The 20,770-nt window shown below is 37.8% G+C and overlaps 2 protein-coding genes across 2 annotated transcripts in view; both read right to left on the bottom strand.

Moving 5' to 3' along the window:
* Positions 1 to 10,476, bottom strand: part of LOC131689108 (structure-specific endonuclease subunit SLX4) — a 42,225-nt gene extending 31,749 nt beyond the window's left edge. The window contains exons 1-2 of the mRNA XM_058973941.1: positions 10,233 to 10,476; positions 8,723 to 10,146 (exon numbers count right to left, since the gene is read on the bottom strand). Coding sequence (XP_058829924.1) covers positions 8,723 to 10,146; positions 10,233 to 10,330 — 1,522 coding nt within the window. The 5' untranslated portion in view covers positions 10,331 to 10,476. The remainder of the gene's footprint in view (positions 1 to 8,722; positions 10,147 to 10,232) is intronic.
* LOC131688311 (uncharacterized) lies at positions 10,346 to 10,717 on the bottom strand. The gene is made up of 2 exons (XM_058972512.1): positions 10,593 to 10,717; positions 10,346 to 10,529 (listed from the first exon to the last, which is right to left on the bottom strand). The coding sequence occupies exons 1-2, from the start codon at positions 10,715 to 10,717 to the stop codon at positions 10,346 to 10,348; spliced, it is 309 nt and encodes a 102-aa protein (XP_058828495.1).
* Positions 10,718 to 20,770: the final 10,053 nt, after the last annotated feature.

Below are 20,770 nucleotides of genomic sequence, written 5' to 3'. Positions count from 1 at the left end.
GAAATTTTTAACCAGTTTGATAAACTGAAAAAATAAGTTCTTAATTTCATTCATAACAATGACAGTGCTCTAACAAGTGAGCATATGCAGCGGAACGTGGTGCGGCTTGGTCGCATACCCGAGGCCAAGGGTCCGAAGCGGCGCAAAGCCGCTGAGGTTTCGTTGCTCGAGGCGTTGACCAACCCGTTGCAGGAGTTATAAGCAAACCTGTGATCCTCGCGGTTGCCCGGTTGATTCAAACATAGGGGCTATAGCTAGTTTAAAACCGACTGAGCAGCAGCGCGGACAGTACACCTGAAAGCGATGTGGCGTAGCCACATTAAACAGCGTTCGGTTGACTAATTAGTCATAAATTTCAGAATTTTACCGGTAACGAATCTATTTTTGTTTTGTTCCTAAGGATTTTCCACGTTGAACAAGGTACAATTTATGAAAATTGAATGAAGAATAATAGAGATATATGCACGAGAAAATGATAAAATTTAATATAAATGGCAAAAGGCCCTATAACCCCAACTTCTCGTATTCGAACAAAGGTCTAAAAGATTCCGTTCGATTTCTGAGATTTTTTCACAATGGAAAAACTGCAAAATATGTATGGTTTGCACAACGGAGCAGAAAAATTAAAAATAGGGGATTTTGGGGTCAAAGAGACCCTGTACCCCACATTCCCGTATTTTCGTAGGAACAGGAATATCTCCATTTTAATACTAAGGTTATTTCCTTTAAAAAGAGGCGTAAATTGTAATTTTCTGATTGCTACTTCAAAAGTTATAGCGTTTAATATATTTTTCCTCCACATTTTCCCATAGAACCAATTTCAAAAATTTCAAGCAAAGTGGGCGGGGGTCTAGAATAGACCTTTCTCGTAAAAAAATTTTATATGATAGGATGCTTCCTTTTTTATCTCCAATTCTTTACTGCCTATTGCCGCGATGATTTGGTACCTCTAACTATTGAAAAAAATCAAAAATAGTGCAAGTTGCTCATTTAACCCCATATTCTGAATACCTATCTTGCCTTGTTTCCCCGTATTTTTACACCATTTGGATGAATTTCCTGTGGGGAATACTAAAAGGATGCCACATCTGCATATATATATATTAGTAAATCTGCAGATTTTGCATTTTCACTGCAGATCTTTTGCAAATTACAAATATTTAGCAGAACAAAACCTATGCCAGCCAATTTATACACCAGCATTCAACATTTTTGATCATTTAAAATATATACATACTACATTTCTATGTCAAATTTATTGAAGATTTTTGTAGCAATCAGCTTTTATATTTTTACTGCAGGCTATTGTTAAAATAGACCTGGCATCACTGATGCTGAATGATTCATTCATATACCTGTCAAAAACATAGAGCATTGTATGAAAATGTATAACCTCACTTTTCTGACAGTTCAGTGTGCTTGTTTATCTAAGACTTGTTTACATGGACTTTTAAAATTTACATTACTTGAATACTTTCGATGCTCTTTGAAAGAATATCAACTCAAGAGGGATGAGGATTGGAACAATGGGAACCTGGTTCATACATTGACCAATCGGCGCTGGATGTAAAACCCGGTGGCATATGCTGAATCGCAAGATCAAGCATTGGGCTATAAAACGATTGCTTTCTGGATGATGGATAAGGATTTGTACACTTTTGATTGTTTGCTCGTGGGTTAAGTCCTAACAAGATGATCCGATTGATTACTCATTTTTAGGCGGTGAAGTTTACCTGAAATGTATAGGTAACGAATTCGGTCGATGATAAGTTGTTGAAATGATTTTGATCGTTCAATGCCCATACCGAAGAACGTTTCCGTTGGTCAGAATGCCTACCAGCGTATGATAGTTGCAAACATGAGGACAACAAGGTTATCGCTTTCGAATGGAACAATTATTCGTGTTCAAGTTCCATTACAGCAAAAGTTTCGTCGATTATCGCATTATCGTTGATTTAGCCGGCAAATGCAAAACAGTGCTCGGCACTGACGATAAGGAGTAAGAAGGATTTGATAGGAGTGGTAAGAATGCAGAGCATTATACATTCTGGAAGAATATCAGGGAGGAGAAATTATATGTAAATTTATATTATATCCCGAGTTGCAATCATTTTGGCACCGCAATAAAGCTAACTGCTGTCTTGTTCAAATTGGCAGGAATTAACTAGGCAGCGAATGATAAATTGCATAGTCAATTTATTTACTTTTTCGGAAGGATAAGTAATTAGTATGTTGTGAATATATATATGTGTCGCCGGTGCCATATGTTATGGCGGTACCGGACGGAACCGTTGGTCAGCAGACCGTCCTTGTCGTACTGGTCATAGATGCGACGTTTTTTTTCTCATCTGATAGCACTTGAAATGCTTCGGAAATCTGTCTTAACGGTCTCTACTTAGCGCAGGATACGCGAAACCGCTGCTAGCTTTTGAAAGAAAATTTCTAGCTGCTGCTACTCTATCAGTCTCTCTCTCGACTGAGGACTACAATTTCGGTTGATTAAATTATGCTATGAAAATTGTACTTCCTGGAATTTCATCTAACGAGATCAATTCATTGTGAGGAATTTCGCTGCGTTCCAATATGGCTTGCCTCTGTAGGTGATGATCTGTGTGGATTCACTTCGGCAGCCAGCTCTTATGTTTTGGGTTATTTTGCTATCTTATTCTGCTGAATAAATCATCTGCCTAAAGCCTCTACGTTATACTATGGTAACTTTAAAAACGCCCTGCTATTTAATCTTGTAGCTCTCGGCGTCAGTCCTGGCACTCTTCTCGACTATTCCTGGCACTATACCGCTGACGTCGCACTTATTACGGTGATCAAACTTGGCGAGAACATGAAAATTCGATTTGTTTGCATTTGGCAGTTGGCCTTTTTCAAATGTTTGGCTAGAAATTCCTTACTTGTTCAATGAATCATGTACAAGAAAAGTAAAAATGTTAAATTTAACGGAACAATGTATGATGCCGACATCAATAAAAAAAAATACAGCTAAGCGACCTTGTTTGGAAAGTGTTAACATTTGGCAGCGAACCAAACCAAGTTTCTCATACTATGATCGAATCAACAAAAATTCCAAGACCATGTAAACAATCTCTCTGAACTGTCAAAAAAGTGAGGTTAAACATTATCATGCAATGTTCTGCACCGAGAGGTTCACTTTAGTTTGTTTACATAACCAATGAACTTTGTACCGCGACCAAGAGGGTGAATGTTTTGACGTTTCTTTGAAAAATGAGTGAAGCCAACATAAGCTGGCTTCCTGGCTCGGATAGTTGCCAAAAATGACAGCTAACGCGCTTTAAGCAACGTTCACATTGCTACGAGCCAATATTGTTAACACGATCTGAAACTTGTCGAACACAAATAAACTTCATTTTGATGTGCCTAACTAGAACTCAGGTGATAAAAGCGTTCGGACTTTATAGAGAATAAGCAATGCAAGAAAAATCGTACTTTCATGTATTGTTATTATTTACTTATTTTGATTCCCACTTTCAAACAGTGTTGTACAGTTCATGTGAATAGACCTTAAACAATTGAAACGTAGCTAGCGCTACTGGCATTTGATGGCAGCTTCAGGCAACAAACAGTTTTCACGGGGCTGACCGCGACTCACCACTTCATTTGCCGCGTTGCCAGAAACTCAAGCAAAAATATACAAAACAGTGTTGCCCAAACACACATTTTGAGTCCCACCATTCTTGCAAAGGTGAAAAAAATACTCAACATTCTTGCATTTTTCAAATTTAAAAAAATCATTAAAAAATCACGATAGCTCTAAAAAGTCTCATTTCAACGGAAATATTCTTAAAAATGTGTAGTCTTTTGAATAAAAATAAGAAAAAAGGGGGTTAGGTCGGACGAGAAAGGTCTATTGTCCAAATGATGTGAAATTTGGCATCTGAGCTTACTTTGACATTTGTCACAATATGAGAGGGAGGGCCTTTGAGAATTCAAAAAAAAAATTTTTTTGCGATGCCCTAACGGCGGCCTATTAAATGAAAGTATTCGTTAGTTGGTTGCTGTTCTCAATAAATTAAGTTTTTTAGTAATTGAATGATTGAGTGGTAGTTTTCTCTTAACTCGAATGTTCGCGACCAAACCTTCTAGAGGACCTCCATAATATGTCAAAACGATGTACAGTAACAGCAACAATAACCGAAATATGTTTTACCAGTACTCAGTAAATAAGGACCTAATCGTTTAACAGTAAGTTTCCTCCACTGAGTCTGAGTTGAATCGATAGTGATTTCATTGTTTTCATTAATTTCAATTTAAACATTACGACATTAACGTCAATTTATATGCTCTAGACAATTTCGCCGAATCAAATATATCTACATTTCTCAGTTCCATATAATTATTCGCCGAGAAAAGGTAGCGGTTTTTAGTTTGGTGTACGCCATCTTGGTTTTCAGCATTGAAACAAACATCAATTGTTGAACTGTTAACAACTACTCAGAACCAGCCATTTCGATATTGCCTCATCGACTCTCAACAACTAATTGAACTCAATTCAGTTGTCTATTCGGCAGCACTGCATACGAATTTACTGCTTCTTCTTTTAACCTCAGCACCGTGTATAGAAAAAACCAGGTTCGGTTTTCTAAAGCCGAACCGAAACCGCTGCTAAGAATACATCAACACAAGTAGAAACACGTGCACACATGTAAACGGTGCTGAGTGACTCGGTTTGGTTTTCGAAACTGAGACCCGGTGGAGGTTTTGACTTCGTTTACCGTGTGAACGAAATCAAAACCGAATACGATGTGTATCACTCGTTTACACGTGTTGAGATTTTGACAACCGTACCGGTGAGTATACGTACCGGTTGGTTTTCTTACCCACCTCTGTTGCTCACACTTTGATTTTGGAATCATAAATAAGGAAACGCTTACTATTTGAAATTTGGCTTCTCTCTTTATTAGCAAGTATGGAATTAACATTGTAGTGTTGACGTTTAACCCGCCTTACTCCATAATTCCTCATTATTGACGGAGGCACTCTTCAGCCTCAAAGAACGTCAAACAACTATGAAGGTCAGATTATATCATATGGAGAGGGAATAGCGCAGCTGGTAAGTCCATTAAAATGCACGCAGGTCACCTGAGTTTGAACTCCCACAACCGCCTACAGTGTGTTCGGTCATTTGCCACTTTCGGTCAGATTTGTCTGAAATGCTAATATCTTTTTAAAATCCACCAATATCATCTTCCGTTTTTCGATGGTACTTGGACAATTACAATGCCACCTATAGTGATGGAAAACTAAATTTTTTCTCCATATATTTTGGTTGAATGATAAATACTTTCTGTACATTGAGTTCTTGTCGCCGGGTCTCACGAACACTTCTGCAGCTTCCTGGTTGAAAACAATCCCATTTGCTTTTGCCGTCTTTGTTTATTATTTTCCACCAGCTAGTGATGTAGTATTTGTGCCATGTGACGTGTACGTACATGAGCCGTAGAAAAGTTAATGAAGACTTTGTCACAAAAAGCCACTTTGCCACTTTCTTTTTACAAAAATGCTCTAGACTGTCTTTTGAAAAGGGTCAAACTTTTTTCACCAATTTTTTTCAAAGGACTATAGTCTAAAAAAAATGTTGTAGGAATGATTATCACAAAATCAGCCAAATTTATTAATTAAAATATTTAAAAAATTCTTTATCGACTCCTACACTGAAAAAAATCGATTCTAAAATATTAAAGTCGATTTACTTAAACAAACCCATCTTTGATTTGGATGAAATTTCGGTTCAAGATAGGTAATTATGTTCCCCATCTACCGTCCAAATTCAAGTTGGGCACTTTCAAGGAAAAAAAATTATTTGAAAAAAACTTTCTTGTCCAAACTGATAAACCAATGAAAGTCATAATCATCTCAGAATCCAATAAAACTCAGTCAAAAGTTGTACGACGTAGCATTAAGAGATTAGAGAAAAAATTTAATCTTTCTCCATTTCCAAGAGAAATAAATTCAAATTTACACTTTTCATGCGGTTTTTCAAGTGGTAAATTTTGCAATTCGCTGAATTGCAAGCTCGCAAAAAAATGAAAAGATTTTGTATGCTTATTTAATTTGCTGGATTAGTTAGCTAATGTTGCTAAATAGTAGACTTAGTTTGGTAACTGAATTAAATTTTCTCTCAAACAAAATTTAATAATTTAGAGGAATGCTTCTTAGAAACATATCTTGACATATAAAATTCAAAATAAAACAATCAACACTATATTTGTCACGAAATTAGCTTATTTTGTACGCAATTTGTTGTTATAATGAAAATGATAAAAATCGTCAAATATTTTGTAAGGACATGGAATTAAAAGAAGGGATCATCCATAAATGACGTAGTATTATATGGGGGAGGGGGGAGTTTTGTATTTTGTGATGATGTGTGACGACAGGGGGGTAGGAGGTCATGTCATGCTACGTAGCTTTTTTAAAGGGGAATAGAATAGAATTTTTAAAAAAATTAGCGGGGACAAGGGGGGCAGAGTTACCGTCAAGCTACGTAATTACCAGGGGGTATTTAGAGGTTTGTGACGAAATGCTACGATGGGGGAAGGGAGGTGTTAAAAATTGCTCAAAGAATGCTACGTCATTTATGGATCATCCCGAAATGAAAAACATATGTAATTTTTTTCATCCCCGACCGCGTTGTGCAAGACTGGGGGGATGGTAGTTGAATGCTACGTTATTTATAAGGGGGAGTTTAGAATTTTGTGACCAAATGCTACTAAGGGAGAGGGAGGGGTCAAAAATCGCCGAAAAAAAGCTACGTCATTTGTGTACGGTTTCATCCAAATCAAATATGGGTTTTTTTAGCAAATCGACTTTAAATTTTTAAAATTGATTTTTTTCGGTGTAGGAGTCGATGAAGAATTTTTTCAATTTTTTTATTAAAAAATTTGACTAATTTTGTGAAAATCACTCCTTCAACACTTTTTTGTGGGATTTGTCATTTTAGACTATAGCCATTTGGAAAAAATGCTAAAAAAGAGACTCTTTTCAAAAGACAGTCTAGATCATTTTTGGCAAAACAAAGTATGCAAAATGGCTTTTTGTGACGAAGTCTTTGTGTACAGAAAGTTTCATTAAAATTTGAGAGGGTGCTGCCAACATTTGTTCGAGTTGGCGCAAAATTAGTCATATAATAAATAATATTTATTGACGTAATTCGGGTAAGAAAATGAAGAAGCGGTGAAATATGTGAAAAGTCATGAAATCGAGCAGGGAAATGTTGAAAAAACGTGTTTTTTCAGCAGTTGCGTCTGGTTTTGTACTTGCAAATGACTTCTTCGGTGTCCTGGTCGTCGCCAGAGTGTGGAATAGAAGTTGTGCATTCCGGTCCACATTGTTGTTTAGCTGCGAAATGACCATGTTTACGCTTCATAGCAGATTTTTGGAATCTTTTCTTCTCATTTTACGATCACTTTTTGTTCTTTTTCCATCTATTTCTGCCGTTATGCTGCCTCTCCTTTTTCAATTTTTTTCTAGCTTCGGCGATTGTTTTTAGCTGCTTAGATGGTAAAGACTACAGCATCACTGAATCAGTGAGAAGTGTAGCTTTACGTCGCTTTTAGCCTCGATTCGATGGTTTGCGTGGATCTTTGAGATATGGCTGAAAGTCTTCAATTGAAATTAATTGCTTGACACTTGACATTAATAGTAGTGACCATTTTTTTACATTGACTAAATGAACAACACGCGAAAAATTAAACGACGTCAGAACTACTACAGCCGATCCACTCAACCTATTTGACCCCATTCTACACTACGTACCACCGAATACTGCCACACCTGGCAATACAAAAAGAGACGACGATTCGACAAGCAAACACACCATCTAGATCCAAGATCAACTTACCAGCTTCAATGGTTTATATTCGTTACATCAACGTAGTATAGTGTTCAACCAGGTGTAGGGCTTGCCGTAAGGTAAGCTGTGTTTTATTGTGGAATCTTTAATAAACTAAATGAAAGAAATCGGAATAATGCAAAGATCCTACTGAAGCAGAGAATATCTCCTGTGCCCAAATAAATTCATACTCGCTAAATTATACGCTAGCACACGCGTCATACAAACGCCCACGTGATCGAAAACATCAACATACAAACACTCGGTTCCTTCGCGATGATACACGAAATCATGATGTCCCTACGTCCGCACATGTGAACTGTACATTCAATATCACATGCAGCATCGTGGCCGCTAAACGCTAAAACTCACACCTTCCACGTACACACGTCCACATTAGGATCACGGCACCCTTATATTCAAGCTACAGAGGGCGCTTACAATTCGCTGACCGCGCTGGGTGCCCAGTCACTGCGGAATCAGCGGAAATAAGGAACCGGAAAGGTAGGAAGCTCGCGGAACCGAAGATTCCTCACCAAATTAGTTCCAACCACGGATATCGTCTCCGACGTCAAAGCAAAAACCTCAGCCCATTACATTGTCCACTGTAGGAGAACCAAGCAGTGGACGCTTCCAAAAACAAGGGATAACCTGATAGACCGACCGGGTTAACAGCTACGAGCAGAGAATTCTTGAAAGTACGTCAGCAAAGTGTCAGAATTAAAGCATTTAATATAAAGGAACCGCTCGCATTGACGAGATTACAAATAAACTATAAATTACTATATTAATCTATAGATATAATTTCAACGAGAAATTTCCTTAAATTATGTATTATGTAGTGTGATTAACAATTACCTTCCTCACTGGAGTACATCTCGTAGTCTACAATTGGTTCGCAATCATCGAATATGTTTTCCGAGCTAGTACACATAACAGAAATACAATTTTCCTGCTCATCTGTACCTGACCCTGGCGCAGCTTCCGTATTGGCTTGACCACACATATCTTCATCACTCGGTGTTTCCCAAACTTCTACCACTTCCATCATTTCTTCTTGCCGATTCACCTCTGCTTCCTCTCCACTATCGGAGTCAAAGAGATCCGGCGACGCAGACCGATTCGATCGTACGTGAATCGGTACTTCGTTGTTATACTTCTGTCGATACTCGTCCGGAACGGTGTTCATATCAAGCAAAGAATCCTCCGGGTCCTCTATCAACTCGTAACCATCGAACTCAACCGGTTGAATATCGATTTCAAATTCATGCTCTGAAGCGGGAGGTTTCGTACACCGTTCAGGAGTCCATTCTCGTCCCGGGATCTTGTGCCAGTTTTTCAATAAATAACCTGCGCTTACGGGGCTCATGTCCATAACACCCTCTACATAATAATCCGACATAATCTTGGCACATTGTTCGGCATTTTCACTCATCCAAAATATATTGCTGCCGTACGTTCGATGGTTCCAATTCGACTCTCCAATACTGACCAACGGTTGATTAAAGTCGTCATGCAGCAGCTGCTCGGATTGTAGCTCCATAAAAGCCTCCAAATTCTTACGATCTCGTCGGACAAGAAGGCACGGTTTTTTACCTTTACTTTTCTTCGTAGGCTTCGTACCGGTTACATTATTACCAAAAATTGCATTCAAATCGTAATCCTGATAGCTGTTTTTACATCTGAACCCATACTGTTCCAGAGTGGCCCGAATGCCTTGAATTCTTCGCTCTTCGGATGAAATCGAACTGCTACTGCTGGAAGCTTTCACGTTATCACCCACCGAAGTCTCACTTTGTTGTGATCCCCCTTGATCGACCAGCGACCGGGACATGGCCAACGCTAACTGGAACTGCTCCGGATCCAACCGATCAGCCACGGTGTGCTCCAGCATCAAATTATTTAGCAGCTGTTCGTCGTTGTCCTGATATTTTTGAAAAACCTTACGAATGTCAGACTGATTATTTGATTTGCGAGTAGCACGGGCTTTTCGGGTGACAGTTTTGCGCTGAACCTTCGTTTTCGCTTTTACAACGGGTGCTCGCTTATCTGGTTCAAAATCGTCTTCCGTTGTTTTGAAAAATTTACTAATGATGCCACCGCCCCGATCCGGGGGAACATTGGGTAATTTTGCAGGTTTGGAGCAATGAGGTATGGGATCAACACGTGTTCGTTTTAAAATGGGCTCTTCATGCTCTACGGGACCTTCGTCATTTGATAAACAGATGATTTCCTGCTCCATTTGCTGGATTGACTTTTTGGGGGGACTCTTCGAAATTTCTCTGAAATAAAAGAATTTGGCTCTTGAACTATTTTTTTTTACTTTCAAACATATTATACTACAATAAAACAAAAATATCTAAATTACCCATTGTCTTGCGGTTCCTCATTCTGACTTCCATGAACGGCTGTAGTTGATTTAAACAGCCTCAACTTTGCGTACTTAACCTTACGGGTGCTAGCCATGGCGCGGCGATGGATCTACTTTCTGCTTCGATCAATTTTCTCTTCCTCAAGTAACTGCCGAATAGTGTCACCTCGATGCGGCGCCAGCAGACTAAATCGCATCAAATTTTTCCGATCAATTTCCTCGTCCGTCTTCTCGAAAAAATCTTTGTGTATTCGTTCCTGCAGCCGTTCTCCACCGGCGTAGTTTAAAATAGAACTAAAATTTAAAAAAATGTTGGTTAGTTTCACAGGTGGATTAAGTCCAGTATGATAGACTCACTAGTACACGGCAAAACTTGCCGTACCGACAGCCAGCACCACCCAAGCGAATCGATTGCGCGTCCGGTTGATTACTGTTCCCTTGGTTTGTCGTGGCTTCCGCTTACTGGTATCAACGCCACCCATTCCAGAGCTATTTTCAGAAGCAATCAACTTCACCCTGCCGCCAGACAACCGGATCACTTTGCAACAGTTTTAGTAGTAGGAAAATCAATTTCATTTACAAAATACCAACGAAATACACGAAATTACGTGAGCACCGCGCGACCGTCCCGAATATCCCACAGAGCTGGAAAACTTGGAAAATAATTAACAACAAACCGGCTGTCAATTCATAACTGCCAAATAATTAACTTCTCAGGCAAAGGTGGCGCTTCTTGTGGTACCGCTGTTCGCCACTCGTTGTTGGTAGCGGTGCGAGCAGTACAAAAGAAATTTTAACTACTACCCACACTATCAGGGTGGGTTGCTGGCGAGTTACGGCGGGTTGCCTAGAACAATGTTTCAATAGCCTGCCGCTCGCCAGCATGTATTTTAACACGCCTAGCCGCCATTTCGTTTACTGGGTAGAGGACGGATGCCGCTGCTGGCCCAGAAAAAAGAGTACTGTGGAGAGAAAAACATTTTTGCATTTTTGGAAATCTTATTTCTGGGACAATGTGTGAGTTGTGAGAAAACTTTGCTTAGGCCCGGTCAAACCATTCGGAATTTGATTCGGAATCCTGAATGGAGGCAGTATGGATTCCAAATCAAATGCAACAACCGATTCTGAATCGGAATCCGTTGTTGCATTTGATTTGGAATCCATAATGACTCCATTCAGAAATCCGAACCGGTTCTGGATTAATTTTAACTTTAGGTAACTGGTGACTACCCGAATAGAAATGTACAGTAACTAAACCACGATTTTCAATTTGACAGTACAGTAATTTTACAATAATTTACAGTTTTAGTGTTATGCTACAATACAAAAACAATAAACTTTAACGTTTTTACAGTAAATTTCAATGTAAAATAGACTTTTACAGTGAAAAAGGGGGGTGGTTATGTATCTTAACATGAAAACAATCAATTTTTCTCCATACATTTTTTTCGAAAACAGTAAAATTTAATGTGAATGCACTGTATCAGTTTGTTGCTGAACAGTGAAATTGAACAATGTTGAAACAGTAATAATTATAATATTTATTGTTTTATAATTGTTTGTAGGGTAAATGCTATTGTAAAATTCTATCCGGGTAGCCACCTGAAAACAGCGAAAACCGTTTCATGCGCGAGATTCCTTATCCAGATTCGTATAGATCAGAATGTGAAAATCTGTTTCTGCTTGTGAACTGTCATATGTAAGAAAATTATCAAACAGGCTGATTTCATTGGAAAATAATAGTTCCCACCTTGATTAAATTTGGCTTTTTGTAATTGAGAGCAATTCTGAAAATCTAGCGAAATCGTCTTAGGGCACTAGCGGCTGCTCGTTCAGTGGGCCATAAGCGCGACTTCCGGAGGATAAAGAATAAATTTCAGAGTAGTTACTCGCCGAACACGGATCACAGCAGAAAACGAACAAGAAAATATCAGGCTGGACCATGCCACAGATTATCTGTGATTTTACTTTCAAATGAAAGGGAAAAGCCCATTCTATCACACGTTGAAGTTTTAACGATACCGATTGTTTCGAATACAATCGTTCTACATAATAAACTGTGTATATTTGACGTTAGGTGTTGTCACAGACTAACAGACATAACACTATGAGAGAATTCCCTCAAAAAACATCGATCCGACAATTTTCTCAGAACACTAGCTCCACCTTTTATTCACGGTCCCAAACACTCATTTACTGGTGGGTTACCCCTCAGGTTTGGGAGCAATTTTTCACTAGTGGTCTATCCCCCATATGCTTCTTCATATGACAGTGGCGCCATAATTTCAAATGTGGCCACAGTCCCAACTATAAATATATTTAAAATGAACTTTAAAGCGTGCGAAGCTTGGTTTTCAAGTGTTATGTCTGTTAGTCTGTGGTGTTGTACCGTTATGCACAAAAATTTGGTCTTTTCCAATTTTTTTTCCATTTGGAAATTTTGCATACATGACTGAACTGAACCAAATTGGCTCGCGATTATCTTCTTATCTCTTGTGACCTGGGACGGAACTTGCCGATAGATGTTTTTTTTGTTCATTCCATTCGTCCCACATAGTCTCTCTTTTTGCCTCACACTAAGACAAGACGGGACAACTGGCTTCTTATTTTTCGTTTTCTTGGTTTTTTGTGTCCTGCTGAATAATTGATGACACGAGGGGCAAGCACTAGCTGGTTTGAATGCGTCGTATTGAAAATACCAGCGTATTTTGAATATAATTAAAGTAACTAATGAAAGTACTTAAAAATTCTGCTGTTGTACTTAATGAGGTACTTAATTTAATTAATATCTATGTGTACGTACATAAAGTATTTAAAGTACATGCTAATGGTAATTAAAATATTTTGCGTATTTAAATTACGAGTGTGCTGTACTTAAAATCGTTTCAGTAATTCAAGTGCAATGAATTTGACACGTACTTTTTGGAATCTTTGCGGTACTTAATGTACTTTATGGTACTTAATGGTACTTAAAGTAACTAATTATGTAAGACTTCTGGAACTGCGTCGTATTGAAGATTTAGTGCTTGCCCCTCGTGATGACAGTTGACTGTATGCAGCTAGCGATGCTGGTAGTGCGGCCAAATTATTTTTCATATTTAGATATGTTTCTATAATACACAATGTCCGTTGCATTAACAAACATTTCGTCATATCAAGTACTACATGTTTCTAGCAAATCTGGCCAGCATAATATCATATCAGACGGCAAGAACAAAACTAACATTCATAAACTAATTGGACTCACCCTACCGCCATCTTGCCTTGTGAACGACTCGTTACAGAACATTCTGCAGCCTACACACTTTTTATTTTGTAGGTTTACATAAAAACACCGAATCACTGGGTAGTGAATCGAAATCTCTATATTTTGTTTTCCTTTTATACATAGATCAGTGACATTGCTTTTCAATACTGGCTGTATAAGGGTTAGAATAGAATAGAATAGGTCAGTGCCTTTCTAATCATTCTAATCGAGAATAGTAAATTTAAATATTACAAATACACTAACAGGCCAACGTCACAAATACACATACAAACAAAAATGCTCTTCAAAAAGAATTCGAAATGATTTTGCTTGTTATGAATTCTATTGACAGCTATTCCATCGGAAGAAAAATAATATATAAATGGTAAACAAATGATTGATATGTCGAGTCTTTATTCAAATATTCAGCGTTATTTAATATATTAACACATAAAGACGAATATCATTTTTTTTAAATTTTGTGAAAATTGTCTCACAGCTATATCACGTCAATGCGATAATTTTTAGACGATTCTCAGGATATTGTTTTAAAACAACACTGCGCATTTAAGGGTTAACTATTTACGATACAGAATTGACGAATTCAAATTATTTTATTTGGCAACTTGCATTGATCATGATGCCAACACTGCGAAATGACCCCGGTGGTAACGAAAACAGTATCCCATTAGTCAAATTCGAAGACGTCATTTTGGCTCCACGCTGGCTCCAGAAATCGCTAACTAGTTGTCTTGTCTTGTCTTAGGGCATGTTCAGGAGTGTTTCATTTCTAGATTCATAATTTTGACAGTTCTATAATACAAGAGCATGTTCAGGAGTGTTTCAGTTTTAGATTTATAATTTTGACAGTTCTATAATATAAAACTGAAAATTTTAGAACTGGAACTTTCTGTCCCCAGCAGCAGTTTTAGCGGGTATTCTATTCAGTTTGAAATTCATATCTCGCCATGCCTTCAGCGTTACTGCATTCAATTTTATTTTTCCCCAGTCTATCAGGTCTAAGTGTCTGTGCTGAAAACTTTGCAAGTATTTAAAACAGAGTTCTAAACGTGTTTTAAAATCAGCAACAATAGAACGACGTCGTATATCAGTTTTAAATTTTAAAACAAAATTGTTCGAAATTATAAAACAAAACGCTCTGCTGAGGATGTGAATGTTTCAGTTCCAGTTCTACTTTGAAACTCCTATACAAAATAAAACGCTCCTGAACATGCCCTTAGGCCTCACATAGTTGAAATGAACTGGCTGCATTTGACAGTACCCCCTAGCTGCATTTGACGTTCGATTTTTTGTTATTTGCATGTCTCGTCTCAGCTTGTGACCAAATAGGCAGCGCTCCTATGTATTGTTTCTGCATGAAGATACCAATGAAATTCCCATAAATTCTAGGTTGAATAGGGAAAGGTGCAAAAATCGAAAACAAAAAACAATCAGCAATACTGTGACTATATTCTACATAAGTTGATTTTCATGAAAATCCAATCCAAATATTGCTTATTGCTTTGAAAGTTGGATTTTTGATGCACTTCGCTATCACGCTTTTTTCACGGTTGGCAAATGAAATGATATGAAATCGACAAAAAATTGGCGAATCAAAGCGCGATTGACTCACAGATGGCAAGTATGTAAAAATGATGATGGGAAATTTGACATCCGTCAAACTACGGGTTTTTGGTATTTACGAAACCTTCTCTAATATCTTCAACACGGAATCCAAAACGGCAAGAAAAACGTTTGGTAAGTTATAGAAATCTATCAAAGATATAACTGCAAAACTCTGACGTTACATAAATATTTTTTGTTTTAATAACCGCTGACATTGGTTATTTTTCAGAAAAGAAAAAATATGTTCACGCGTGTCTGAGCTATTTTGGTACATCCGGAAATTTTACAACCTTTTTCAAAATTCCCTATCCAGTGTTTCATAAATGAAAGCAGCTCTTGCACTTCTCCGGTAAGCGCCGAAATTATATGTTCAGCTCATTTTTCTTCGCCGGATATTATTGCAAGTAAGAAAAACTGCGAAAACCGCATATCCTTCCTTTATTGGACGGATGGATTCTCCGACGTAATGCAGGACGTTCATAGTCGCAATATGACAAAAATAACATAACCTTTTATAATTCAGAGCAGGCTTTGCAATACTTCAAAACTTCATGAACTATAATTTACCAAAATTTTACCGCAACAAAGTAAAAGGAATTTCTTACCATCACTTTTATATTCCATATCAAAATAATTTGTATTTACCTGTAAGAATATCGTTTAGAAATTCACTTCCTTTATAAAAATTAACTCATCATCCTTCTTGTAATTGCAGGCCTGACAGACAGGTGTCTCACAACACGTTTTAGTTTTGCTTTGATTCTTCAATTAACTTTTTCCATCAAATTTATTGTAAAAACCGGGATACTGGGGGCCATGCTAACCTTCCAGCTACTAAAAGTAAGAAGAAGTTTGTTTTTGACACTTTTCTATGTCAATAATTTGTCAGGTCCTGAGTGCATATCCCGGATGATTTTTCAAAAGGCCGTATTGACATTTTGCTTGAACAGAGAAAACTGAGGTTGAAGTTCTCCGAGTATACTTTTAAATCCTATTTAATAACTAAAATGGTTAAGATAGTAATTAAAACGGATATAGTTTTGTTTTTCCATGTTCTTTAGTGGTGTCATTTTGTTGGAAAGAAATTTCAACGTTTATTATGAGTTTTAAGATAAACTTGACAATACGACCTTTGGCTGTCAATGCTACATTTTGATAGCTATACGATACGTCGTTTTTCCTGTATACATTTTACATACGTCGTAGCACTTTGGACTGATTTCTGTTCAACAGAGTACATACGACTATTAAAAAATACAATTTAATGTGCTTTTAAAATAAAATAACGTTTCAATTTAAAATAACTCTTGCAATCATTATTCATTGTTCGGCTACTCCCCGAGAGAGCGCGCGACATGTTCAATCGAGTTTACAGAAAAGAGGGGTAATCGATATATGAGTGTAGCAGTCTCGAAAGACGAAACGTCAATTATCCTTTTCCTCTCTGTTTCTTCCCATACAGCCCCCTGTCAAGGAAGCCATCTTTGTGCAACCAACATCATTGACATAAAAAGTAAAAATGAAACTAAGAAGAAGAATGAAAATATTTGTAAATAAAAATAGATGCTCTTGATCCGTTGGAATATATAAATTAAATCATAATGAAGTGTTTTATTCCGTCGTGTCGTTCCGATTTTCACAATCGTTCGCCAGCCAATGGGATTTCTAAACATTTTTTTCCGCAAGATGCAAAACTCCGCTTGAAATGGTTGCAAATCATCGCGAGTGCCGAAAATATGAAGTTTGATACCGGTTCACTAAACTTCAAAACACTTCAAATATGCTCGCTTCACTTCACTAAAGATTGTTTTAGCAGTCCTACACCTAAAAGCCGGATGCGGTTGAAACACGGGGCAGTTCCTTCTATTTTTGGACCCCAGCAAATGATCGGTTCTGAACGCTTGATTGTGGAAGAACCAGTTCAGCAGAATCATGCCAGCAGTTACCGTAAAAGGTGAAAATTTCTTGTAATACTTAGAAACGAACAAATCTATTTTTTATGTTCATCTTCAAGGACAATAAGATATGCTGGTGATATCGATTTGGAGAATATTGCTCCAAATGAAGCAATATCCGCTATTCCGAAGCTGACTGTTCAACTTTCGCGTTCGCAAAAAGCGCTTAAGCTGCTCCGTGCTAAATATAAACGGCTACAAGGTAAAGTGCTCGGAATGGAAGATATTATTTATCGACTTAAAAAGAACCAACTCCTATGGGAAGCAGGTAGCACTCTTATGCAGGTATCTTTCAGAGCATAACACGTATATAGTATACAAATCAAGATAGTTCTGAACGTTTTAGGAATTCACAGGAAATGCCACTCTTCTCTCGGAATTACAGCATAGGAAAGCAAATGATCCGTTTAGCGACCGATTGCGAAGTTTCGCAACAACATTGCATTTTTATAGTCCAAATGCGTATAGATTCGTAAGGCAACATTTTGGCAATAGTTTGCCACATGAAAGGACGCTCATTCGGTGGTACACCAAAATCGACGGAGAGCCTGGGATTACAAAGGAAGCGCTAGTCGCCCTCGAAGCTAAAGCCAAGGATATGGTCACTCAAAAGAAACTGTTGTTTGGATGTCTAATAATGGACGAAATGGCCATTCGCAAACAGATTCTATGGAATCAACATAAAAAAGTGTTTGAAGGCGTGGTGCAAAACCGAGACGGAAATGTTGATCACTTGCCAGCTGCCCGCGAAGCTCTTGTTTTTTTGGTGACAGGTCTTGAAGACAACTGGAAAGTGCCAGTGGCTTACTATCTGATTGATGGCATGAAAACTGAAGAGAAGCATGAGGTCATCAATGATGTACTCAAAGCTCTTCATGACGTTGGAGTGAACATCGTTTCTCTAACATTCGACGGAACGAGAACAAATATCGCTACAGCAAACTCTCTTGGCTGCAATCTTCGCACAAATACTGATGCTGCGCTCAAAACGTATTTTAAACATCCAGTTGCCGGTTACAACATTTACGTTATTTTCGATGCTGTACATATGTTAAAATTAATTCGAAATACGCTTTACTCCCAAAAAGTATTGCTGACGCAAAATGGCACTGTAAAATGGGAATATATTGTCAAATTGAACGATTTTCAAAATTTGCAGAATATAAAACTGGCGGGAAAATTGACCAACAAACATTCAGTTTCAAGACTCAAAAATGAAAGTTATTTTGGCTGTCCAGCTAATTAGCAATAGTGTTGCTGCAGCTTTGGAACATCTACAAACATTCGATCCAGCTTTTTTCGATTGCTCGGCAACTGTTGAATTTTTAAGTCTTTTTAATGACCTTTTTGACATCTTCAACAGCATGAGTGATGAATCACAGGATTTTAAGAAGCCACTCTCTTGCACAAATTTCGACATATATCACCATGCTTTTCAATATGCAGAAAGTTATATCAGATCCATACGACTGGAAAACAGTATTAAGATTCTAGACTCACGTAATCAAACTGGATTTCTGGGATTCTTAGTTAACATAGCAAGTATTCGTAATCTCTATATCGATTATTGTAGGAAAAAAGAAGAGACAGAGGACTGCGAAGACGACTACCGCCAAGACCACGAGTCGTACCAGATCGATGCTCTTTATACGTACAGGCTAAGCCAGGATCACGTTGAAACCTTTTTTGGTGCGCTAAGAGCTAAAGGTGGGTCAAACGATAACCCAAATGCAAGCCAATTTAAAGCGAGTTATAAGCGATTGCTTAAATGTAACAACATCATAAGCTCAGTGAATGCTAATTGCGTAGACTTGAATAATACACCCGTATTGACTGCATGTGAGAATATTCATCAAATCAATAGAACATCACAGTCGCATCACTCTAATCATCCCTCAACAAAAGAATTTGATGTACCAGACTGTAGCATTGTGAAGCAAAACCATCCTGCATCCAGTCATCTAGAAGCTATCAAAATTTCACTTCCTGAATGTGTAGATTTCAGTGCAATCACAGAGGACAAATTTATTTTTACCGCTGTTACCACACATGCCATGAATGTACAGAGAAAGCTACTTCTTTACCTGAAATGCCCGATATGCATACATAACATCACAAACGACAATTTGAAATACATTTTGAATGTCTGTGTAATCAGCGAGTTTCATTTGAAGGTAAGAAACACCGTTGCAATTAGTCTTATTCTCAGGTACATTCATTTTCAGACACTTGTACAGGGAAAACACGACTTCAATATTGAGAAATATTACAAAGGATTAATGTCGAGTATTGAGACATCTGCAGAACGAATTAATAAAAATATATTCGATCATATGTTCCACGAAGACTTTGCTACAGATTTAGAACATCAAATGCACCAGCTAAAACAAATAATCACGCATTATCTGGACATCAGGATCACCGAATACGCAAAGACTATGATACCATACAAACCCAGCAATCGCCAAAAACTCACTAAGTTAATACTCTTCGAAGGAAATTAATGTTTGTTATTGAATTATATTTTTTATTTGTATTTATTATTATATACATTTGTTTTTCATATCTCGATGGATAACTCCTTGCACAATATCTGAACATAATGTTGCAGCAGATTCCAATCCCACTAGGAAAAGGCGACTAATATATTTTGGATCAGCTGTTTCACAAAGTCCTCGTTCTTCGTTGTCTCCCTTTGCCAAACTGAAGTCATTTTGTTATTGGTTATCTTGAGCAATCGAAAGCTTCATAACCACCAGCACTGGTACGGTAAACCACACGAAAAAACACAAATTCACAATCAACTATTTCCACTGTGCCGGTTACTGACTCTCAGTTTTCAACCAACTAAACATTTCACTGGTGCGAGCAGCTGCATCCGCCAGAAAAGCTTCTTCTGCAACACGTAAAGAGCACTTAAAATGCTTAAAATCGATGGTTATGATCGTAATTATAAAAAGTTAAAAATGAAATACGACTGCAGCAACGAAAACAAAACTTTTGAATGAAAACAAGAAAAACAATGAGAAGAAAAACACTTCTTGTTTGGGGCTTTATAGCTATAATGCCCCATACATGTTGTACGCTGTCAAACTCCATATGCTGGGATAGGGTTGCCAGGGGGCTGTTCCCAACCGATGTCTCAGTCGATTAAATCGAGCACCAGATTTACACAGATTATATCTGCCGATTAATATGTTAATTCGCAAATACATCCGACGTAATCCGATTTAGTCGGCAAATTAATAGGTCGATCTCGAAGACCCCCGATTTCGCCGGTCGAGTGTACAATTTCGCAGCTGTCAAATTTTCTATGGGGTAAGGAGTGACGACACTGTCAAAATTGGAACAATTTATTATTTGTCAGTGTCATTCCAAACGAGTCAAATTCATGTATTTTGACAGGTCGTTTGTTCGTTTGGAATATCACTGACGGATAATCATGACAGTTGTCTTCACTCTCCTTACATACACTCTGGTCAGGTCGAAGGAGTTGCACTTTTAATTCATCACACTTTCATACTGTGCAGTTCACTTTGGTGGGAGCTGTGCAATAAAACTGATTTTTTGTAGGATTTTTTCGCTTTCGTTAACTATTTTCTTACTTTTGAACAAATCCCCTTTTGAGATTCTTTCCCCTCTGAAATTCATAACAAAAAAAAATAATTTCGCTGTCACTTGGAATGTCAAACCATAGCCTTTTTCGC

The sequence above is a fragment of the Topomyia yanbarensis genome, chromosome 3, assembly GCF_030247195.1.
Source record: "Topomyia yanbarensis strain Yona2022 chromosome 3, ASM3024719v1, whole genome shotgun sequence".
NCBI classification, from domain to species: domain Eukaryota; kingdom Metazoa; phylum Arthropoda; class Insecta; order Diptera; family Culicidae; genus Topomyia; species Topomyia yanbarensis.
The sequence above is the reverse complement of the archived record's forward strand: the minus strand, read 5'-3'. Positions and strand labels throughout refer to the sequence as shown.